Below are 24,850 nucleotides of genomic sequence, written 5' to 3' on the forward strand. Positions count from 1 at the left end.
CCACGTGACCGGAGGGAAGGGAGTCTCTCGCAGTTGGAAGCGCTGGGGCCGTGGGCGGGAGGAGGGGGGAGAAGAGGCGGAGCCAAGCGAGGCGCGGGGAGCGGTGGGGAGGGGCGCGCGCGCGGCGCGGGCCGTTTAGGCGGGAGCTGGTGAGGGGAGGCCGCGCAGGGGCCTGGAGCGGCCTGGGCCTCGCCGCCTGGGTCCTGCGACCCCGGCCCTGCACCCTCTCTCACTCATCGCCGGTGGAGGCCTCTCCTGCCCGTCGTCAGGTGGCGGCAGTAGCTGCTGGTGGAGGCGGCCTGTTTTCCCCCCACCCCGAGTTGAAAGTCGTCAGGGGTTGAGGGTGGCTCTTCTGCGCTGGGTTTGGCCTCTGGCCTCCCCCCTTCTCCTGGCCCAAGATGCTGGTCGCCTGCGGCATGCAGCGGTGTCATCAGGAAGCGCTGAAGAAGAACCGGGTGGTGCTGGCGAAGCAGCTGGTTTTGAAGGAATTGATGGAACATATGATAGAGAAGGACATCATCACCCTGGAGATGATGGAAACGATACAGGTAGGCAGGTTACGCTCGGCTGCAGGGTTAGCGTTATTTCTAGTGAGGCTCAGTGTCATTCTTGGCGGTGGCAGCATGGTAGAACTCATCTGTGTGTTACCTGCATATTTTAATGTGATTATGCTTGTAGAACTCTCAAAACAATACAGGGTTTGCCTGCAGTATATAGGAGAAACCATAAGCTGCTTTTGGCTGTATAGATTTTCCCTGAGGTTTACTAAACCATTGGCTTGCGTGCTGGTATGTATTTGCAGCAGGCTGTGTTTCACGAGACAGGTGGTATCTTCCAATCCTTTGTTGTCATCTTGTGCCTCTCTTATTTTTTCCATTTGGAAAAGTAAGACTAATACCTATTCCCAAAAGAAAAGTAAGTAAAGGAATATATTATAAACTGGCTTGTTGTGGCACTTGTGCACCTTTCACTTGAAGAATTTGTATTTCATATGTGTTTTTGTTAATTAAGGGAATTACCTTAGATAATCCAAGACTCACTCTCGGATGACAAATGCTGTTCATGGGCTTTTGTTGGTTATCCTGAGCGATGAGTACTATGAAGAGAAGTCATTTGAAATAGCTTGGGACTGCTCCCAGAAGTATGGTTGTGCACTAAAGACTATGCAGGATGGAGGTACAGGTCTTCAAAGAGAAAGCAAACTGGAAAGGAAATCACATGACTGAAGGTGCACGTATGCATCTCAGGAGTCAGATAAGCAGCTGAGGGACTTTTTAGTCCCTTAGTAAGGTGGTGGTCCTATCACAAGAACAGATGCTGATAAATAGAATTATAAGCTATTTCCTGGGCACCAGTGCAGAAGATATGAACCTGAGACTGATAAAGGTTTTTGAAAGCAGTGAAGAAGTAACTTCCTGATGAATTTTGACTCATTGCATATCAAAGATAATGCAAAATACCGTGTGGGCCTTCCAAAGATACTTACACTAAGTTGTGGGAGTTGCAGGTAGTCTTACCTGAAATAGCTCCAATCCCTGGTGGAAGAGCACAAATATACAGGAAGACAGTGGAAGTCAGAGAATGCATCAAGAACTGATTGTACTCATTTTGGCTGGGATAGAGTTAATTTCTTCATAGTAGCTGCTATGATGCTGTGTTTTAGATTTGTGATTAAAACAATATTGATAACACAGAGATGTTGTAGTTATTGCTGAGCAGTGCTTATACAGTTGAGGCCTTTTCTGCTTCTCGCACTGCCCTGCCACTGTGTCAGCTGGAGTTACACAAGAAATTGGGGGACACACACACAGAGCCAGGACAGCTGACCCCAACTGACCAAAGAAATAGTCTGTACCTTATGGTGTTGTGCTCAGAAATAAAAGCTGGGGGAAGAAGAAGGAAGGAAGGGCGTTCTGAGTTACGGCATTTGTCTCGCCAAGTAACCGTTACGCGTGATGGAGCCCTGCTTTCCTGGAGGTGGCTGAACACCTGCCTGCTGATGGGAAGTGGTGAATTAATTCCTGGTTTTGCGTTGCTTGCATGCATGGCTCTTGTGTTACTTATTAAACTGTGTTTATCTCAACCCATGAGTTTTTTCACTTTTACCTTTTCAATTCTCTCGCTGGGAAAAGGAGTGACTGAGCAGCTGTGTGGTGCTTAGCAGCCCATGGGGGTTAAAAAAAAATGACACTGCTAAAGTATGGGTGGTTAGTAGGGGTGTTCATTTGCCAGCCTGCAGTTAGCACTGAAGGGGGAGGGAGAGAAGGGGAAGAAAAGGAGAGGAGGAAAAAGAAAGCATTCTCAAAGGTAGGATAATGCCAGAGATAATAATAGTCTTCTGGGGAAAATATTGCTGCAGTTAAGAAGTGTTAAACTGAGACAGAGGGGAAGAAGACTAAGAGAATCTTACTGTCCAGGTGTAACTGGGTGAAAGAAGATGCAAAAACGCTTACTAATTGATTATCATCAATTAGGTATTATGATGTTATGATGGTGTTATGATGGATAAGTCAGGTAAATAGTAATAGCTTAGTGGAAAAATTGTGCCTAACACAACATACGCACATAACCAAGAGCTTAAATGTATATAAATAGCAATAGCAGCCTGACCAAGATAACAGTGTGACTTGAGCTGCTGTGGCAGGGTACGTGCTGTAGATAAACAAAAAGTACCGTGCATTAGAAAAAGATTACTTGAGTCAAAACTAGTTTGTCTTACCTTTCATTTCTCTGTAGTAGCTCTGTGAATTTGTAATAGACATCAACTCCGGCTCAAATGCAAATAAAGGTCTTCCACCAGACCAGGTTGCTCAAAGCCCCATCCAGCCTGGCCTTGAACACTTCCAGGGATGGGGCAGCCACAGTTCTTCTGGGCAATCTGTTCCAGTGTCTCATCACCCTCACAGGAAAGAATTTCTTTCTAATAGCTAATCTAAATCTACCCTTTTCCAGTTTAAAACCATTACCTCTCATCCTATTGCTACAATCCTTGATAAAGAGTCCCTCCCCATCTCTCCTGTAGGCCCCCTTCAGGTACAGAAAGGCCACTTATAAGGTCACCCCAGAACCTTCTCTTCTCCAGGCTGAACAACCCCAGCTCTCTCAGCCTGTCCTCATAGGAGAGGTGCTCCAGCCCTCTGATCGTTTTCATGGCCCTCCGCTGGACCTGTTAATGCGGGAAGGAAATGGACTTGTTGGGAGGACTTCAGAGTTGGACACAGTACTCCAGGTGGGGTCTCACCAGAGCAGAGGAGCAGAATCACTTCCCTCGACCTGCTGGTTACGCTGCTTTTGATGCAGCCCAAGGTGTTGTTGGCTTTCTGGGCTGCCAGCGCACATTGCCAGCTCACATTGAGCTTCTCATCAACCAACACCCTCAAGTCCTTCTCAGGGCTGCTCTCAATCCATTCACCACCCAGCCTGTATTTTAACTTGGGGTTGCTGTGTCTCAGGTGCAGGACCTTGCACATGGCCTTGTTGAACTTCATGAGGTTCGCACACACCCACTTCTCAAGCCTGTCAAGGCCCCTCTGGATGTTTTAAATCATCTTAAAACCACAACAATTGTACTGGTCCTTTTGGCTGGATTTATACTAAACAGAATAATAAATAAATTGGTCCTGGAAATAGGGTACTTTACTGAAATAAATTTCCATAATCTAAGGAAGGTGAAATAAACCAAGGAGCTTATGGAGATGAAGGAAGACTGAATTTTCCTCAAGTGTGAGGTGCTACACCAGTACTGAAACTTTACTGCAAATAAGAAAAAAGTGTGGAGGGGAGGAAGTTGCAGGAAATGCCACTGAAGACAAAGGTGGTTGAGCTGGATGAATTGCTGATAATAAATATGAGGAGTAAGTAAAGAGTTTATAGGTGTACACTGGAGAAGAATTAATAAATAGGAGCATCTTCCTGTGATGTTTGAAATGAATGAGAATAGCAACTGACAGAAATGAATTTAAATTGGGCAATTCAGAAAGATACTAAACAATTTGAGGTTTTTTTATTATTTACACTTTAAAGAAAGAATAAAAAAAAATTGTGATTATTGTATAGTGAAGATGATATAAATATAATTATCTAGGTGAAGGCCCAGAAGAGAGGATTTTCAAACACAGAGCAAAAATGATAATGGCAATAAAGAGGGGCAGTGGAAACAGCCATTTTTAAGATGAAGTCCAAAATCCATTTCAATAATGCCTTCTTGTCAGAGCATCTAATGTTCTTTCAGAGCTCTGGGATGGACCTTCAAAATTGCAGGTATGACAGCAAGAGCTTTCTCTTGCTTTTTAAACAAGTTGAATACTCTACTGTAATTGAAGACTACGAGATCATGTAGATACAGAGATTTAAATACTCTGGGTCTACCTATAGAGAGTAACGAAGGGAACACTGGCTTTGACAAAGTGGCAGAAATTTGATTAGGATGTTTTTCAAGTATATCTGTTCTCTCAGCAGATTCTGTGTGTCTATTCAGGCTCAATAAGAAGACTAATACTATGGATTTTGACAGGAATTCAGAGCAACCAGTTCCTGGTATGCAGATTATCAAACTCATCTGTGAGGGTACCAAAATAAATTAAGGTTGTATTAGAAAATAAAATGAGTCTGTCTTATGAAATTTTTTACTTCTGAATGTTTGCTGAACATTAGTATAGCTTAAATGTAGTGTTGATGTGGAAGTTACATGATGAGGTACAGCACTTTGGGTATTTATGGAAGTGTTCAGGAAGAAGTCTGTCAAAAGCTGACTACTGTATATACAAAGTGCAGAATATGAACATTATGTAAATTTCTCAACTTCTCAATGAAAGTTAAGATCCAATTGCTGAGATCAGCTTGTGTTCTTAATTATGATCTATGGCATAGAGTCATAGACTATGAAGAAATATAAAATGAAGAACATTAATGATCCTAAGCTTGTCATAAACAGCTGCAGGAAGAACAATAAGTACTATAAAATATCAGCTGTCACTTTATTAGGTAAAATAAAATTCAGTGGGCTTACAGCAGGATACAAGTATATGGAGCTGGTTATCTTCAGTTTTCATACTTCTGGAAAGGCACAGGTGGGATGACTGTATTCATTTTTAGTCAACTGTGCTCTGAAAGTTGAGGTTCCTGTGGAAATAGGAAAGGGTACTTGCATTGTCAAGAGAAAGAGGTCACTTTTGAGGAAGCTGAAAGACTGACTTGTTTACTGTAGCAAATAGAGACCAAGTTATAGAAAGAAGTTTGATAAACAAAGGAAAGGAGAGGAGAACACTAAAGTCAAGGGACCTTGTTGATACAAAAATAAAAGCTGTTAGTCAGTCATGAATGAACATAGCTTTGAAACTTCAGAATAGGTTCATAAGCATTGGATCAACAAGATTTTGTAGTATTCTTTCAGACAATGTGATGGGGGAAAAAGCCACACTGTTTTTAACACCAAGCTTGATAAATTTTATGAAAGAAAGCAGAGGATTTACACGTGTGACTTGAGGCTTTTTTTCTGATTTTTCTGTGATGCAAATGAAGTGTTAAGCCTTGATTATGTGTAACTCGTCAACCATTTCTTACCATCCACCAAAAGAAGATATCCTGGATCTATAAGGTAATTGAAAACATATAGGATGAATTCCATAAAATTGATAAAATTTATTTTGGATACACAATATTTTAGTATGTGATGGTTTTGTGTGTTTTAGATCTCACAGAGAAAGCTATTGTATAAATTATAGTTTGTTGGCAAATGTTCAGTTAGAACTTCCTGAGAGTGTCTTACAGATGCATACATTTCATTTTTGGTAGTAGTATGTGAGAAAAAGCAACAATGTATTGCTGTGGTCTATAAGTTGCAGTCTGTACTTATGTAGTATCTTTGGGAATTGATTGCATAAAATAAATATTTTGTAGCGCTTTCTGGGGGATACGCGTATTGGTGCATGAGGCCATAAAGCATTGGGTATTAGTGGAAACATGTTTGGGACTTTGTGTATTCAATGAAGAGAAATAGATACTATTCCAACAGTGACTGGAAGTAGAAGTTTAGAGAGAAGACTATTACTGTGTGTGGTGTAAGTTAGAAGGGAAGAATATCTCTGGGTGTGGTAAGATATGAATTGTTGGCTTGCTGGAGTGTTGTGCACTGTTCCTTTTGGGACAGAGGAGTGGGAGGGAAATCAACTAGGAAAGGCTCTAAAAATGGATCTAGCACAGCTAAGCAGAGTGATGAAACATTTACAGGGAGTAAAAGAAATGGTTGTTCTGAAGATTCATTGAAAATGAATTGTGTTGGGGTGTTATTTGAGTGTGGATTTTGTTTTCTCTATGGATCTAGGCCAAGTGTGGGAGCTTCAGCCAAAACGTGGAATTCCTCAATTTGCTGCCTAAGAGGGGCCCTAACGCCTTCTCAGCCTTCTGTGAAGCTCTACGAGAAACCAAACAGGAACATCTGGAGGCACTGATCTTGAAGACAGCATCCAACCTGAGCCATGGGATTGCAAGGGTACAACAGTTTTTAAAAAAGATAAAATGGGTGGATTGCATTTCAGATTGGGTTTGGGCACAAAGAGATCTTTTTCAAATGGGAAAAAAAATCGTTTCTGAGGGACAGGATGGTTTTTCATTGTGAATTGAAACTTGTAGTAGCCTTAGTAAAAACAGAGGAGAAGGAAGTTGGGAAGAAGAGGATTTTCACACATAATCACGGGATGGATGGAAGGGACCTCTGAAGGTCATCTGGTAAAACCCCCCTGCTCAAGCATGGTCACCTTGAGCAGGTTGCCCAGGGCTCTGTCTTTTGAATGTCTCCAAGGATTGAGACTCCACAACCTGTCTGGGCAACCTCCTCCAGTGCTCAGTCACTCTCACAGTAAAAAAAGTGTTTCCTCATGTTCAGAGGAAACATCCTGTGTTCCAATTTGTGCCCACTGTTTCTTGTCCTGTCATTGGGCACCACTGAAAAGAGTGTGGCTCCATCCTCTTTACACCATCCATTCAGGTTTTTATATGCATTTATAAGATTGCTTTGAGCCTTCTGCAGGCTGAACGGTCCTATCTGCCTCAACCTTTCCTCAAAGGAGAGATGCTCTAGTCCCTTGATCATCTCTGTGGCCTTCTGCTGAGCTTTTTCCAATATGCCTGTATCTCCCTTGGACAGAGGAGCCTAGGACTGGACACAGGACTCTGGGTGCAACTTTGCCAGAACTGAGTAGAGGGGAAGGTTCACTTCCCTTGATGTGATTTGCTGGCGACGTTGCTCCTAACGCAGCCAAGGATACCATTACCCTTCTTTGTGGCAAGGGCACACTGCTGGCTCCTGTTCAACTTGGTGTCCACCAGGACCCCCAGGTCCTTTTCTGCTAAGTTGCTTCTCAGCTGGTGGTCCCCAGCATATATTGATGCATGGGGTTGTCCCTCCCCAAGATCAGGACTCTGCGCCACTCTTTGTTGAATTGCACAAGGTTCCTGGATGTTCTTACATCCAGAATATTCTTAGTTGATGTGTCATCAAGAACCCCAAAGCTGCAAAGGAAATATTTTCTCTGAAATCTTAGCATTTAGTTTTCAATATGATTTTCTGAAGCAGAAAGCTACTAAAAGCTGGTCTTGTCTGTTTAGGAGAGATGGAGTTTATTTTGTCATTTTTATTTTCCCCTTTTTCACTATCTGCAGTTGTTAGCATTGGACTAAAGGAAGAATTTAGTAAATATTCAGTATTGTCAGTGACATTGACAACAATGGAAACTCTCAATAAACATATTTTATACAAAAAAGGAGGAAGAAAGACTGAGTATTTTTGAGGAGAGATGTTCCCTTATTAATATGTGGGATTTATTAGACTATCCTTTCTAGGTTTTGTTTTCAATTGTGCTTTACTATACAAACAATGAAGTCTTGAAAGCAAACAAAAAGATAGTAATCACTAGACAGATCAATTTTTGGCAAAACCAAGGAGGATATGATGATCTCAGTGTAAGGTTTCCAACCTGGGGATTTGAGTAGAAGTGCAGAGATGAAAAAAGACGGGAGGGAATTTTGCATGGACAGAAGATGCTGGTGTTGTCTTGTCATGATGTTTCATTTGAATGTGAACAATGATATTACTTTTTAAGACATATATGTGTGTATATAAATACATGTATTTTCGTTCCATGATACCTACGGGCTTGTATTTTAGAGAGAAAAAAGAGCTGGATTATGCTACTCTTTCATGGATTTATTGGATCTCTTGTAGCTTGAACACTGTTGTGGATCAAATCTTCCGTTCCCTGTCAGTGAGTCGTGTAATTCCAAGAGACCGCGCTGGATTGGTGAGTCGTACTTGACACCATAAATACTTGACTGGCTATCTGGTTAGTTGCTTCTAATTTCATAACACTCTCTTAATTCTAGAAATAATCTTGCTGCCACTTTGCTCGTCCCAGTAATACAAACTTGACAGTGAATGACTATATTATGATCATGTGCAGAAAATGGAAGGGCCGCAGGGCTAGAAAATGAAAATGAAATAGCACATAGGAGGAGAGAAACCAATCAATTTCTAGCCAATTTCATTTATCCTTAGAAATGTTGTTGCTAAACAGTACATGTCAGTAAAATTTTAAATTTTTCAAAAACTTTCTTCTTTATTTAAGATTTGCAATACAGTTTAATTGAACTAGAGCTGTGAAAATATACTGATTTTGGGCAGTATTCCTGAACTTAGACTTCCTTCTTGGTAAATAAGTTTAAGTGCAAGACCTTATATATGTTACATGAGCTCAACATAAATGTCTGTAGCTTCTCTAAAGTGCAGTGAATCAGCTTTTATCTAGCAAGCATTTGTGACTTAGGTCAGGGAAGTAGTTGTTGGAATGAATCTTCTTGCTAGTTTTTATGTTGCCTCTGGGAATGCCTCGTGTCCCCTAACCACAGCTTTAATTGTGTGCTGGTTACTAGAAGCTCTCTCTGATGTTAGAGAACAAGTGTCTAGATTTTGAAGGCTTTTTTCTATTCAGGTGCAGAGGATTTAGAGTTGGGGTTTTTTGAATTTTTACAGCGTATGTGCTTCCATTCAGGAGAGCTATGTCTCAAAAGGCTGAAAAAGGATTTCAAAGGAGATGATGAATGTCATTACCTCCCTTTCTTCAGGACAGGGGAGTGAGTGTTTGTTTGCAAATGGCAAATAATTTAGATTATCATTCCCCTCATCTGCGATTACATGAAGGAAAGGGTTGTTCAGAGGCAGATAAATAAAAAAGGACATTGCATTTTATGAAAGCTAGAAAGGTCTAGTTTGATCACTCATGCATGTGTTCAGCAAAAAATAAGTAATTGTATCCAGTGAGCATGGGAGGCCTTTCATGAAAGGAAAAGCAAGCACTATTCTATTTGAACATTCCTAGCAGTGGTGTTTTGTAAACCTAACTGAAAGGAATAGCATATTGTATAAAATGACAGAAAGTACATGGATCTAATTTTAGATGAGAATTTTTCATACTCTGTAGATACAACCAAACTTACTAGGCCTTAGATAAGACTAACCCGCATGCAAGAAAAAAAAATTGCCAATTAAAACTATAAACAAAAATAAGTATGCCATTCCAGTACTTTTGGTGTTTCTGCTGTTTCATTGTGTATGTGTAGTGAGGCTCTGTAGTTAGAATTTTTGATTGTTATTGATATGTTTGTTTTGCACAGAACCAATTGAACATTCCTTGGATAATGGAGATGGTCCCCCAGTTCCTCCAGTGAAGTACTGCACTCCTGAATTTTATCATAACCATCAGCACTTGGTAAGTAATTGACAGAAAACGGCCTTAAGACGTGAAAGATGTGTGGTGTTTGGATGTGTCAACTGAACATGTGTTACAAAAACTGAGTTGAAACACCTGCTTCGTTGAGATGCAGATCAGTGCTGTGCTATTTGTGTAACCGACATGTTACCAGTCGTATCCAATTCGATGTAGTTCTCATTTATGTGTGTCAAGAAATTCTGAGAAGTTCTGTAACTCTATACAAATCTCTGCCTCTGGTATTCGCTCATGAAGAGCTACATGAAATGCCTTCTGTTCTGTTGATAGGTGTAAGCTGTCAATATTATTGCCTCATATTTATTTGCCTGCATCCTCATCTCCTTCTCTGTGATGACACACCCTGCAAACGACTGTAAAATATGAGAACTGTGTTTCGACTGATAGTCACAGTCTTGGCTGTCATAATTGCCAACTGTTCCCAGAAGAGTCTCTCCTTAGTCTCAAGAACCAGATTAGGATTCTGTGCTGGGTTGTACCCAACCTGAGTTTTTAATTTCCTGCAGCATTTGAGGTTATGTAGATAGTTTAATTGCTTTGCAAACAGAATAAACAAAAAGTATAGGTTGGGGTAGGGTGGGCTTAAGGAAAAAAAAATATTTTGTATTATGGAGCAGATGCTTTATTAGGGTTACACAATGTGCTAACAATTAACGTTTCTGTCACAAGCTCTGTGTACAGCAAAACAGATTTACATTTTTTTAGCTGTGTATTGGGGAGACCTAATTAGGCAGCATCAGTATGATCTGTCTTTGGCTCCTTTTACATCTGTGCCTGAATACTCCCTACTTGATACGTTCCTTTGGTATTAAATTTAATTTCCAATTTACAGGAGTGCTAGGAACTGATTTACTATTGATTTGTTGTTGTTAGAGAGGGAGGGGCAGAGAGGGAACTTAATTTGAAGACACCCCTCTTAAATCAGTTCTTCCCTTGTTAACCTTTTTTTGGCAGCCATGTAACTTTCAGGATCAGTCACTGACAGTCCCTTGCTGTTACCATTGTGCTCATGGTATTTTACATCTGTCACGGCTACCTACAGCAATTAAGAAATATTAGTTAAATTTTACATAGTCTTGTGTTAAGGGCTTTGATGGGGATGGTGGACATATATGGGGCTGGGGTGAGGGTGAGGAAAGGGGAAAAAGTTAGCAAGACCTAGTTCACAGCTTGAAATGTATAAGCTGTGTTTCTTCTAAAACAAGAAATAGGGCAAGCTAGTATAACACGTTAATAATAATGTTGTAGGATCATCAATTGTGGGGACTTGCAAATGCAGTTGTCTTTGAGACCCTTTGCAATGCAAACATTTGTTTTATTTATTTAAAAAAATCAACAAACCAAAGCAACAAAAAACTTGAAAAAATTGACCTACTGTTTTTGTGCGTTCTCACTCAAGAAATTCTGGTATGTGGGGATTGCTGTTTAACACTCCATTATGTCCTTCTGTAGTCTGAATTTACCAATTTTAAATCTTCTTCTCAGGCATATAAACTGGTATCAGAGCCCCGAGGTTTAGCACTTATTCTCAGCAACGTCCATTTCAGCAGTGAGAAGGATTTGGACTATCGCGCAGGGGGAGATGTGGACTGTGCTTCCCTGGAGACACTTTTCAAGCATCTTGGGTATCAAGTGAATGTCTTTCATGATCAAACTGCACAGGTAAGGTGGATCCCAGTACTTCACAACCAGTATGGATGATAGTTTGTAACTGTTACATGAACATCTTAAGGGGTTTCATTTGGTATAACTAAGCTTGGAAAGGAAATTATGCATTGTCACTTATGAATAGAAAATAAGGCTAAATGAGGTGATGTCTGCTGACAAATACGAAGAAGCTTGGAAGGTCGTGGGCTTAATGGAAAGTAGGATTACAAAGGATCAGAAGAGGTACTACTCTAGTCTGACTCCTTGTAGTGCAAGGCGCAAGAATTTCTAGTCCACACCTGGCATGTGTGCTAAAACCACAAATGAATAAAGTCTTTTACTCTAGATTAACTTTTAGTTTAGCAGAATACTGGAAAAGTCTAACTTTGCAAATATTTGACCTAATCTTTGCAAGCGTAAGTGGTGTGTTCCTGATGTGCTTGGAGTCAAATGCCATCCTATTTCTCAGTCTTCCAGTATCTATGCAGTTAAGTTCCACTCCTTCAGTCTTTGCTTTGCCAGAGAAGTAGTTATACTTCACTTAGAAAAATTGGTAACGTTCCATAGCTGACTGAATCAAGCCACTCTTTCCCTAGGAATGCAATTGCTGCCCTCTCCAGCCTCACTTGTTCTTACTCCTTTTAAGTCCCTATGAAACCAAGTGTTACAGAACACGTTAAAGAGTGTTTTATTCAAGAAGGTAGCTTTTGCAATACTATAATAAGACCTTTGCACCTGCCATGTTGTCAGAGTTCCTAAAGTTTTCCACTGCAAATTGTTGTGTTTTGATCACTAGCGTTTGAATGCCTGAAGTACCAGAGCATGTATCTGTTTAGTTGCACCAATGTCCCACCTGGACTCAAGTGTCAGTGTAAAACCTCTGTAACAGTTTATTTCTCCTGTGTTGAATCCATATATATCAACTCAGATGCTTGCTGCATCCCCCCATTGGCCAGTGTAGAAATGTAGATGTCCTAGGTGATTCCTGCTTCACCATCTTATACTTAGGACTGAATATTGTATAAAAGAAGGTTTTGCTGTTTCTTTAAATGGAACACGTCTTTTGTCCTGTAAATTTTTTGTAAATAGGATTGATGTCAATTAGGTTGACAGTTGGACAGGTCCCTTCCAACCTAGAAGATTCTGTGATTCTGCGATTTCATAACAGTCTTAGGACTGAATATTGAAGAATAAAGAAGGTTTTGCTGGTTCTTTAAATGGAACACATCTTTTGTCCCTTTAAATTTTTTGTAAATAGGATTGATTTCATAACAGGAGGACCGTTTTTGTTTTTCCTGTACGTTGACCCACTTTTCATAACAGGAGGACCATTTTTGTTTTTCCTGTACGTTGACCCACTTTCCCTGTGCAAGCCTGGAAAGCATTCTTTTTCTCTCTTCCAGGAGATGCAGAATGCATTGGAGAGATTCTCTAAGCTGCCGGATCATCGGGCTGTGGATTCCTGTATTGTAGCTCTGCTTTCCCATGGTGTGGAGGGTGGGGTTTATGGCAGCGATGGCAAACTGCTACAGGTATATTCCTGTGACCTGATGTGGTGTTCTAGGTTATATCTTGGAAAGTAACAGTGGAAAGATGAAAAAAGTGGAGGGGGGGGAAAAAGTGAGAGAGAAGGTGAAGTGATGAGAGATTGAGGATTTACATTTTCTAAAAAGGAAAAAATAAGGGCTTGTGGGAAGAAAAGGGAAAGGGTCTGTCTGAGAGGTCTGTAAGATAAAAAGTAGCATAGAAATAGGGCAGGTAGGAGAAGTTATTTCATCTTCTCTTTCTGTACAAGTACTAGGTAGAGTGGATAAACTCAAACTAGTAGGAGGAGATTAGGAGGGGGTTTTGGAGATTAGGGGGGGGTTCTTTACTGTGAGGGTAGTGGAGCACTGGAACAGGTTGCCCAGGGAGGTGGTTGAGGCCCCTTCCCTGGAGATATTCAAGGAGAGGCTCGACGAGGCCCTGGGCAACCTGGTCTAGTTGGGGGTGTCCCTGCTGACTGCGGGGAGGTCGGACTAGATGACCCTTGGAGGTCCCTTCTGGCCTGGGCCATGATTCTATGAGGTGGGGGAGAAGCGAGGGAAGGGATGTGTTTGTCACACAGTAAGTTTAGAGATAAAGGAGAAAATACTAAGACTGGCAAGGTAATAACCAAAATACAGGGAAGCAAGGTGAGACTCTGGCTCGCAGGAGGCTGCTGTAAAATATATTTATGTTCTTTCTTCTCTCAGTTGCAGGAGGCTTTCCGGCTCTTTGATAACGCAAACTGTCCAAATCTCCAGAACAAGCCCAAAATGTTCTTTATTCAGGCCTGCCGGGGAGGTGAGTGCCCAAATACTAAAAAGACATGTATTTGGCATGCCATTAAGGCTCATTTTACACACATACACACCCTCACATTCAACTTGCTGTCAACTCTCCTCTTTGCTTCTCTCAGGTGTAAGTGGGACCCATATTCACCTCCCTCTGCCCTGCTGCTGCCACTGCATCTGTTGCTCTGTAAGTGTACTTTGCTCTGCATGAGGTGTGTGCATTGACTTGCAGACCCCAGAGCACCTTAGTGGTATAAAGCTCTATCAAATCCCACTCACATACTGAGCCCTTCTCTCGCCGTGCCTGCAGTAGGGGGAGTGGGGCCTCTGGTGCATCAAATTGCAGCACAGCATGGAGTGGTTCACTAGCACTGGAGTCTTGTCTGAGGTCTTGTCTTTTTCTTGACCCTGGAGGTGTTGTGTCTCTTGTGTTGCTGTCTCTTGAGCCATCAAAGTTGGCTCCAAGTCTTCTTTTCTTTTTATTTTTTTCCTTTTACCCTGTCCTGCTTTCAAACTCCAAGTGACCTTTCCTTGCACCCTTTTCCACATAATACTGTAATAACAGAATTCTTTTCTGGATTCTTATAGATTGGTTCTTTTCCCACACTCTCCATTCCATTTTTTTTTCCAATTCTTCTATTCGTTTTCCTTCCTTATGTAAATAAACACATGTTTGTAACTAACTACCTTTCAGATCTGCTAATGACCACATTTTTCCCTAAAGTGTTTGGACTTTGAGATCGCTGTGAAACTGCAGATACTTCAAAGAAAAGTTCTATCTTAGAAAGCTTTGTTTTTTCCCTTGTGATAGAGAAATCTTTCTACCATTTCTAGAGAAATGCTTCTCTGCCTTCTTCCCCCTTGTTCCTTGCAATTGTCTCCCTTCTTTTTCATTTTAAACTGAGTGTTATAGTTTGTTCTCTAGCCAAGAGAGTGTTTCACCTGTTACCTGGTCATGTTTAATCCCAATGCAGAGAAAAACCTAAAGTCTACATGAAGTATTTTGGGTATCAAAAATATTTGATTCTTCTAAGCATTTGGAAATACTGCAATGTGCATGTTTACAATATGAATTAAATGTGATTGCTCTCCTTTATGTTACGGAACCTTTAGATACTCTTGAACAAATGTCAATATGCAGACTCACAATAGTGTAGAAATAAATTTAATAAGCCAGAATTGGCAGTTGACATAATTAGGTAATTAGATTTATTTGACTGCAGTGTTACCACAATGGGTCTGTTGACATCAGCAAATCAGGCTTGGCCTTCCAATTCCCAAAAAGGTTTCAGTTAAGAAAGCTATGCAAAATGCTGCAGAACTGGGATACTGCAATAGGCAAAGGATTGAGACTTGAGCAACTGAAAGGGAAAAATATTTCTTTAATTAAAAAAAAAAAAAGCACAAACCTGCCTTTTTTAACCTCTATTTTAAACCTTTATTAATAGTTGGAGGGGAAAGCTAGTTACAAAGTAATTGAGCTGTCAACAAAAACATGTGCCTTTTCATGTTAGCTTTCAAAGGTCTAGCCAATACATTATTATTTTTTTTAAGCAGCATTTAAAGGACTATAAATAGCATAGACAATTTTAGTTTAGTAGTCAATCTCTCTATGGCATACAAGTCAGCTGGAACCAGTTGAAACAAAATAAGAAATGTATAGGTTACTCTTTTCCCTAAGTTTATGTAATAAGCCTTATTTATCTTCTATTAATGGCACATAAAAAATATAAAGAAGAGTTGGTACAGTATACTTAATTCCAAAGAACCTTTGGAAGGAGTCTGCTACAGAATTTAAGTAGTCCACCTACAGCCATGGATCAAAACCCAGAGGGAACAGAAACCAACAGCAGAAGACAAATAGTCAGATTTCACTGTGACATGAGGCTTTGAAGCTGTTTAACGTCTATATTTAATACAGTAGTTGATCCAGAAAAGTGAAGAGCTGTGGTAAATAATGACAAATAAGTAGTTGACAGTTATTTAATTAATTGGAAAAATGGCCATCTGGGACCTTCAGTAAAATTTAAACAAAATAGATCAAATTGGGTGGCAGTTATTGGTGATATAAATTAGAGGTTAAGTATATGGAGGAATTACTTGATAGGCTTAGTGCTGTACACTTTTTAGTTATTTTGCTAAGTTGAATAGAATGGTGTTTGAAGACAAAGGCATGAGGAAGATATCTAATTCTGAAGCTTCAGTTAACAAGGTTTTGACTTTATACATTATGGGGTGACGACAGTGTGAATAATATAACTTGACTGTAAAATGACCTGAGTCTTATCTGAAATAGCATACACTGTGAACTGAACCATACTTTAAACTTTTAAGATACAGAACTAAAAGGTTTCAGAGAAGTGTGATAAAAGGCATGAAAAAAATGTGGTTAAAATGGGAAAATTTGCATTGCTACCTTAAAGAGATAGTGAAGGAACTTGATGGAAGTACTCATTAAATTTTGAGCTATGGAGCCTTAATTATAGGCTATATCTAGCCATCAGACAATCACACCCTTCCCACTGCTGCTTCTATTTTGGAGGAAAAGAGTAACATTGCTGACTTATGAACTGAGCATTTCCTGTGCATAATTACGAGATGCCACCAGTGCCACTCCCTGTAGAAGGGTTAGAAAATCCAAATGCATTTCTTAGGCACAACCTGGCAACAAAAACGTAGAGCCATTGTCATAGGAAGGCCTCTGAAGAGGACACATACACCTCCTAAGACTAGAATCTAACCCACGCTGTTAGGAAGTAAGTAGAATAGTAGATTCTCATAACAAAGGAAAAAAAAAAGGGCAAAATTATATAGAAAACCTGTAAACTGTAGTTTTATTTTTCTTACAACATAGTTGGACTATAAAAGTTATTGCCACTGAGCAGTTAGTCTAGGTTAAAAATGGAAACTCTGCATAATGTAAACAAACCATTGGGAATATCTACATTTGTCATCCTACGTACTAATGAATCCTGGAAAGGACATTAAATGTTCTCCAGTTTTTAAACTAATCTCCATGTACTGGAGTTCTCTCTCTTATGTTTGGGGTCAAAGTATTTTGCATTTACCTATTGCATAATTTATGCCTTTGAAACAAGTAATACTATAGCCAGGATTTAGAACAAGGTGAGATATTTGGTCCATGTTTTCTTGGTGTCTTGGAGGTAGACCTTAACAACTCAAATTATAACTCTCATTTGAGTTCTACAATAAGTAGGTAGTTAGCATTGCAGAAAAGACTAAACATTTTTGAACACTTCTAAGGTAGGTAAAAGTGGAACATAGTAACTTTGGGGCTAGGCATCAAATCCATCCATGCATGGTGAAGAACTATCAGAAACTTCTTTGCTTTCTGGTTATCCCATGATCTGTATAGGAAAGGAAAGGGCTGGGGGAAATACAACTCAGCATGCAGAGTAACAGTCCTGTTAGGCTGAAGAGGTTCAGCACTTACCTGCATTCGTTTGTGCAGAAAAACATTCAGATGAGTTTTAAAAACAGCTGAAAAAGCTTAAATTTCATGCAAAAGCTTTCAGCTTGAGGGTAGTTCTGTCATTACTGACAAGACCCCAAAACTAAGGAAGTACAGAAAAACTACATCCAGTAATTCAGGCTAATTTCTTATTATTTTTTTTTTCCTTTTCTGCCCATCCCTCTCCTTGTTTATTGCCCCCCCATCCCTTAGATGAGACGGACCGGGGAGTGGACCAAAGAGATGGGAAAGAACGGTCAGATTCCCCAGGCTGTGAGGAAAGTGATGCAAACAAGGAAGAAAATCTCAAGCTGCGCCTGCCTACCTGTTCCGATATGATCTGTGGATACGCTTGTCTGAAAGGTACTGGGGAGAAGCCCTCATTATTAGGGCATAAGGAGTTTTTTATGTGTCTGTGTTCCCAGAATCATCATCCTACTCGCTTTCTTCTCAGGCACTGCGGCCATGCGAAACACCAAACGTGGATCCTGGTATATTGAGGCTCTCACCTCTGTGTTTGCAGAGGACGCCCGAGACACTCATGTGGCTGACATGTTGGTGAAGGTGAGCTGGAGTGTCTGTCTTCTCCATCACTCACTCAGTTTCTGAAGAGCCTTTCAGTGCTAGTATTAATCTGCTGTTAAAGTAATTGTTCTTGTCTTGTTTATAGCAAAATTTGACTTCTTTTCCCATTTAAATACATATATATATATCATAGAATTATAGAATTGTCTAGGTTGAAAGGGACCTTTCAGATCATCAAGGCCAACCATCAACCTAACACTGACAAAACCCGTCAACTAAATCATGTTGCAAAGCACTATTTCTACCTGTCTTTTGAATACCTCCAGGGATGATGACTCCACCACTTCCCTGGGCAGCCTGTTCCAATGCTTGATAACCCTTTCATTGTAAAAAATGTTCCTAAGAGGTAATCTAATACTCCTCTGGCACAACTTGAGGCCATTCCCTCTTGTCCAATCGCTTGTTACTTGGGAGAAAAAAACAACGCCCACCTCTCTACACCCTCCTTTCAGGTAGTTGTAGAGAGTGATAAGGTCTCCCCTCAGCCTCCTTTTCTCCAGGCTGAACAACCCCAATTCCCTCAGCCACTCCTCATAAGATTTGTTCTCCAGACCCCTCACCAGCTTCGTTGTCCTTCTCTGGACCCACTCCAGCACCTCAATGTCTTTTTTTGTGGTAAAGTGCCCAAAATTGGACACAGTACTCGAGGTGGGGCCTCACCAGTGCCTAGTACAGGGGGTGATCGCTTCCCTAGTTCTACTTACCACACTGTTCCTGATACAGGCCAGGATGCTGTTGGCTTTCTTGGCCACCTGGGCACACTGCTGGCTCATGTTCAGCCTGCTGTCAACCAACACCCCCAGGTCCTTTTCCACCTGGCAGCTCTACAGCCACTCTGCCCCAAGCCTGTGGCACTGCATGGGGTTGTTGTGACCCAAGTGCAGGACCTGGCACTTGGCCTCGTTGAACCTCATCCCATTGGCCTCAGCCCATTCATCCAGCATGTCCAGATCCTTCTGTAGAGCCTTCCTACCCTTTGAGAAGGTCGACAGTCCCACCCAATTGGGTGTCGCCTGCAAACCTACTGAGAGTGCACTCGATCCCCTTGTCCAGATCATTGATAAAGATCAAAAATCAATATCATTGATAAAGATTGTTGTGAATATAGATATTTATATACAGTTCCACAGCAGTTTAACCAAACTAAAAATGCTGTTTCTTTTACTCTTCCACTTTGCTGGTGTAGATATGTTGTGAATTTATGAGAAGAATTAATCTGGCTTGCCAGGAATTACTTCTCTTGAGTAGAAATAGGGGCTTTTTTCAGGTGGTTTAATTCACTGAACAGGTTTAACACATAGTTGCACAAATACTTGAATTCACATAAGGTAAAGATTAAGAAAATGAGGGAAGAGGGCATGAAGATAGAGGGTGATCATGACAACTTGAGAGGCTTGGAACTACACCCTAGTTCTTTATCTTCTTGTAATTTAGAAAGACAATACGTAAGATACTACTTGGTAAGTTAAAGAGAATAATCTATGAGTACAGAAAGCAATGATGTTTTTCTTACTTCTGTCTTCTTAATCCTTCCAGTCACTTTATTTTTTTTTTAATCCCACATCTAGGTGAATAGGCAAATCAAGCAACGAGAAGGCTATGCCCCAGGCACAGAATTTCACCGCTGCAAGGAAATGTCAGAATATTGTAGCACTCTCTGTCGGGACCTTTACCTGTTTCCTGGCTATCTGCCAGGAAAATAACCCTGCCAGCTATTTTGGAAGAGACATACTGCCAAAGCTGAACTCTGAGTATGGATGTCTGTGTTTTCATTCCTGTGGGCTGGGATATCAGATGTGCAAACAAGGAATGCTTGTTTATATCTGGCCAGTCCAATTCTTGATGTCTTTTTTTTAAAACGCTCTGGCAACTTTCTTTGTAACCTGATTCAGTTCAGGCTTTAACATTCTAATATCCTGACTTGCTCCATATGTATAGAAATTGGTGGAAAAAGCATCAGCACTGGGATGGGGAGGAAGTGGGAACATCCTTTGGAAGGAAACATAACGATGTTTGCAAGCGAAGAAACAGACTATTCGTACAATCTTTTTAAAAGTCGAGCCTTTCTGAAAGGAAGATTATTCATAAAATGCTGTTTATCGTGAATTTTAAAAAATTTTAAATGCTTTCTACTTGATTCTTCATGTAGGACGGTCAGCTCCTGTGTATATTAGAAAAGGGCTCCCCTGTGAAGGAGAATCCTTCCTGTCTCTAAAAAGGAAGGTTGATGTTTTCAGTGCTTGACACTTTTCTATACATCTTGATCACTTAAAAGTCTATTTTTGCACATTCCTTCAGTAGCCAAGTGGTTAAGAGACATCCCAGGTTATCAATAAAAGAGGATACAGGATTTTTATACAGACAAATAAGCCTCCATAAACTGCCCCAGAAAAGGTTTTGAATCTAGAAGTTCTAGATTGGCTCCCCTTAGTCGCAAGAGTGAACTGCATGGAGGAGGAATTCCTCCTGTTGAGGAATTTGTTTGCCATAGTGCCTGTGTGTCACAACAGGCATAGCATTAAATTAACCAGCTTCTCAGGAGTCTATAAATTGCACTGTACCAGTGGATCCGTGAAACCCTACAGCCTTGTACAGAAGGATCTTTTGTCTTTTGTTTAATTAACAAAAATATTCAAGGCAGCTCTTTACAATCTAAGCGTGTTGCTTGGATTATTTATCACTGCAGGTTTTTTCCCTTTTAAATGAAAGGGAAGAGTTTCATGTTATTACCTTATTAGGTGAGTTTTCTTTCTTCAACCATAATCATTTAAGGCATTTGCTCAGCTCATACTGTTTGGAAAGTGTCATTTCAACTGGGCAATAAGAAATGTTGTGACATATAGTCCATCACTTATTTTGGAAATTTTTTACACAGTCTCTTCATGCTGTGATTTGTCTCTTGCTTGTTTCCAGTTGCAGTTACTCCCATTTGATGTGATGTGGGAGATGGGCATTGTTCTCTTTCTGTGGTAGAACCTAAATCCTGCTGTGCTGGGTTACATGTGGACTACAGTCTGCTCACTTGACTCTCCATCTTCTCCATTTTGTAGTAGTAAACTGGCGTAGTTCCTGGCTTACTCTTTTTATGTAAGTGTGGCTTTAAAAATATTTTTTTCAGGATAGAATTATGAATAGGAAGCACAAAGGGATATGGAGGGAGGCTGGAAAACTAGGCATGTGCTTTTTCTTTTTTTTTTTTTATTGTTCTGCCTGGGAAAATGAAGGCTGTGTTTCCTCCAGCTGACAAAGGTGCAGCATTAACATGCATCTTGCACTTATCATACATACAACGTGATGAAGAGAAGAAGAATCATACTTGCCAATTGGTGCCTTATTCTGAAGTTTAAGATATCAGTTTAGGGGCTGTTGTTACCTCCCTGGAGTATAAACACTTTCTTCCTGAGTGCTCTTTGAAATGGTGCAATATTTTACAGATGGGTATGTTGATGAAGCTGTCCATTCTGATGGATTACATTTCTGTAGGATTGCATCAAGTCGCATTATCACTGCCACTTTCGTATATACTTTTTGTATACTTGTATTTTACTGCCTTGAGGTGTCAAAATAAAGAGTTCTGGTTTGATTAATCTGTGCAGTATCTCTCATTTGGAGACTTATACTTCTGTGAAGAAATGGAGCTCTTATACAAAGAGAATTTTGCATAATTTCTTGAGTTAATACCTCCCAGAGGCTCCTTTGCACTCTCGGGTAGAAGCCTGCTGCTTGCTAGCTGCATGGGCTGACTGTGAATTTTGATAACACCTGGACTAAACTAAAGCTAATACATTATTTAATAGAGATATGAGGCAGAACCGCCAATTAGGACACCAATGTGTATGAAATATTTAGACTGGGAAATTTGTGGGCTTGGTGTTCTCGGAAGAAGAGTTGGTGCCAAAAAGAAGGGTTCCTGAAATAAAGAAGATCTCTTGGAAAGAGGAAGCGTGCCAGAAAGAAGGTAAGGGTACCAGCTGCAGGAAAGAAGAAAGAAGGTCCAGGGGATCAAAGCTGCATGGAAACGACTGCCTGGGGATGCCCCGAGGCCTTGACTTTTTATGACTTCTGACTTTTTATTACATTGACTTGTAGCGCTCAAGACTGGTAGCTGCAAGGAGCTGTGTAGCACAGAACCAACACGACTTTCTGTTCCACCTTCACAGACCAGCAATGATCTTGCTGCTGGCAAGAGAAGCTGAGACCTAGGTGACATACCTGGGAGAAAGCCAGTGGGTGAGTATGAAATAAGGAGGTAAAAGCTCTGTTCTCATTAGTTGTAAAATAACTCCAGTAAAGAGATCCAGTAGAGGCTGCCATTTTCTCATTCTTTCTCATTCGTAACACCTAAAAGACTGTTTCCTGTCGTCTCAGTTCTCTGTTTTATGGAAAGAGCGTGTTGTTTTTCCAGTAATACCAAATTCTGGTACAGAAAATCTGGTAGTAACACCAGCAGTGGAATTGCCAACATCTACCTGTGCGGAAAGTGTTTCCAGTAGTACAGAAGATGAATTAAGGAAGATGTCTGTATTTCAGAGAAATAAGTTTTGAGCTACTTGGCATAGTTTAAGGAATAACTTTAACATCTTGGGTACCAGGGAAATCTTAACTGGGTCACGTTTCAGCCCTAAACCAAAAGACTAATAAAGCCAATAGTTTTGTGGGACAGGGAGTGAAAACAGTGAACAGGATGTAGACAAGGTATTTTACAAATCTCGAGTTGCATGAAAATCGCTGTATTTATTAGTAGAACAATTCAGTAAATGAATACAATTGTAGTAATTCTAACTTGGTTTTGTTTCCCTATTTGCAATTATGAAAAGTAATAGATATTCAGAGGATTTGACTTTGTAAAAATAGTCGTTGATCTCCATAAAAATTAGTATGTACAGAATAGTATTGAAAGGGGGCATGCTTTCCAGAACATTAACAGATTTAGCAAAACATCTATAAAACACCTTGTAAAATAAAATTTATGTGAAGCTGAGACCCTTAACATACACTGTGCCTGTGTTGTGCGATGTGTTCTTACCGTTGTCTTCACTACATCACAACACTAACAGAGAAAAAAAACCCAAACAGTAAAACAAGAGGAAAATATGAGATCTTTTTAAGGTAGTTTGCATGAATGAAATGACATATATTTAGATGTTAGAACATACATTCTTTTGGTGTATCTGCCTCACAAAATGTTTCAAAACTTGAAAATCACTTCTGAGGATGATGGGGGAAAAAATTAGAAAGAAAATGGAAAAAACGTGTCCAATCCACTGCTTCCCTGGGGAGATTATTCCGGCATACACTGTGCCTGTGTTGTGTGATGTGTTCTTACTGTTGTCTTCACTACATCACAACACTAACAATAAATTAGGAGAAGGAAAAGCAAGAAAATAAGGTATTGTTATGTAATAAATCATCATTACACAGTGATGATTTGATTAGCGTATGCATACAGAAAATAATTTCTTTTAAAGGAAAGGAATGAAACAAGAATCTCCAGGGAAGTTATAATCAACTGTTGTGACAAGGTCAACAACCTAGGTGAGACTTGTTTCAGCAGGCATGAGTTCTAAGTCCTGCTCAGTGCAATTTGGCCCTGTGTCGCTGCTGTTGCCAATTTTATGTGTAGAATTCTCTCTTGTGAAGGTTTGGTATTGTTTTGTTTCCATTCATGTGCATTTGCTACCTTGCTTATGGTCACTGTTATGAATAGCTTGGTCTCCAGACTATAGTTTTGCATAAACTGTTAGACCTGGGTGCACAAATTCTGAAGACGTCTCCTGTGTAATTGACTACATCTTTCAAAGAGCTCAGACTTGTATTCAGACTTCTCTAGCTTAAGAAAAATAACTGGAATTGCTGGGTTTAGGCTGTTGATTTTTAATATTTTTTTTCCTTTGTCACTCCTGAAAGTTCTGATTTTCAGCTGCAAAGTAAGGAGAAACAGTAACACCTCTCATAGGAACCTTGCTTTGACAAAGGTTAGCATCATGCTGCAGTGAGAAAATATTTAGATTTGGATCTGTTATGTTTAGGTTGTGAAAAAACAAAACAAAAAAAAGCAAAACCAAAACAAACCACAATCTAGCTAGCTGTTAGTAGTTAGTTTTCAGTAAAGTATTCAGTTTTGAAGAGTGAGGGGAAAAAGATCACACTGAGCATAGGCTTAACTTTTCTAAATTGATTTTACATAGAAATAAGCAGTTAAGAGAGAAAAAACAGTTAAAGAGATTTTCTGTTTGCAGGTTCACACAGTAGCAAGGCTGAGTGTGCTTCTCAGAAGCAGGCAGATGTATGAAGGACACTGACGTGGCCGGCTGCAACAGATAAGGCACTGCCTTCAGTGGCACCTGGCTTCAGTGCTGTCAGGAGTCCAAGCACAGATACAGCCAGCCACCTCGCCTTCCACACCAGTCTCACCAGTTGCTGGCACCTCATTCTCACTCAGGTACACTAGACTGTGACATTACGTGGAACGATAGTTAAGAAAGGATTTAATGAAGAGGTAGGGCAGACTCTGGAGATCCGGAACAGTGCTCAATCAGGCAAGCACAATGTCCAGCCTTGGTTTCCACAAAACCAGCCCCTTTATATCTGTTTCCCACTTTGTTCCTCCCCAACTCCTTTCCTGAAGTTTTGCGTAATCCCACAGACTCCTGATGTTCCAGGATCCTCAACATCCCACGAACCCTTCCTGGCTGTGCCATTGAGCGACTTTGACTGGTTTTAGGTATAACAAATTAGGCTAAGCATAGCTTTTTCTGTTGTCTTCTATATTCGCAGGCCATTTATAGTCAGAGATTAAGAAAAAAACCCCAACAGTAACACGAGGAAAATATGAGATCTTTTTAAGGTAGTTTGCATGAATGAAATGACATATATTTAGATGTTAGAACATACATTCTTTTGGTGTATCTGCCTCACAAAATGTTTCAAAACTTGAAAATCACTTCTAAGGATGATGGGGAAAAAATTAGAGAGAAAATGGAAAAAAAGTGTCCAATGTTGGGGAATCCACTGCTTCCCTGGGGAGATTATTCCAATGGCTGATTGTTTTA

The 24,850-nt window shown here is 40.3% G+C and overlaps 1 protein-coding gene across 2 annotated transcripts; it reads left to right on the plus strand.

Moving 5' to 3' along the window:
- The first annotated feature begins 112 nt into the window (after positions 1-112).
- CASP2 (caspase 2) lies at positions 113-21,385 on the plus strand. 2 transcript variants are annotated; one of them, XM_014947562.1, is made up of 10 exons: positions 113-548; positions 6,323-6,490; positions 8,222-8,297; positions 9,667-9,761; positions 11,265-11,441; positions 12,830-12,958; positions 13,661-13,751; positions 13,867-13,928; positions 17,427-17,576; positions 17,668-17,782. In XM_014947562.1, exons 1-9 carry the CDS (start codon positions 399-401, stop codon positions 17,550-17,552), a joined length of 1,074 nt encoding a protein of 357 aa, XP_014803048.1. In that variant the 5' UTR covers positions 113-398; the 3' UTR covers positions 17,553-17,576; positions 17,668-17,782. The 2 variants fall into 2 exon arrangements, with proteins under 2 accessions (XP_014803048.1, XP_014803047.1); XM_014947561.1 differs by lacking the exon at positions 13,867-13,928 and adding an exon at positions 19,367-21,385 and having other exon boundaries at positions 114-548; positions 17,668-17,777.
- Positions 21,386-24,850: the final 3,465 nt, after the last annotated feature.

This window comes from Calidris pugnax, unplaced genomic scaffold (assembly GCF_001431845.1).
Source record: "Calidris pugnax isolate Ruff unplaced genomic scaffold, ASM143184v1 scaffold175, whole genome shotgun sequence".
NCBI classification, from domain to species: Eukaryota; Metazoa; Chordata; class Aves; order Charadriiformes; family Scolopacidae; genus Calidris; species Calidris pugnax.

Excerpts from the sequence above, each read along its gene's own strand:
- CASP2 (XM_014947561.1), top strand. The coding sequence starts at position 399 with ATGCTGGTCGCCTGCGGCATGCAGCGGTGTCATCAGGAAGCGCTGAAG. Across the intron at positions 13,752-17,426 it reads TATTCAGGCCTGCCGGGGAG|ATGAGACGGACCGGGGAGTG; the intron begins GTGAGTGCCCAA and ends CCCATCCCTTAG. Across the intron at positions 17,577-17,667 it reads TGGATACGCTTGTCTGAAAG|GCACTGCGGCCATGCGAAAC; the intron begins GTACTGGGGAGA and ends CTTTCTTCTCAG.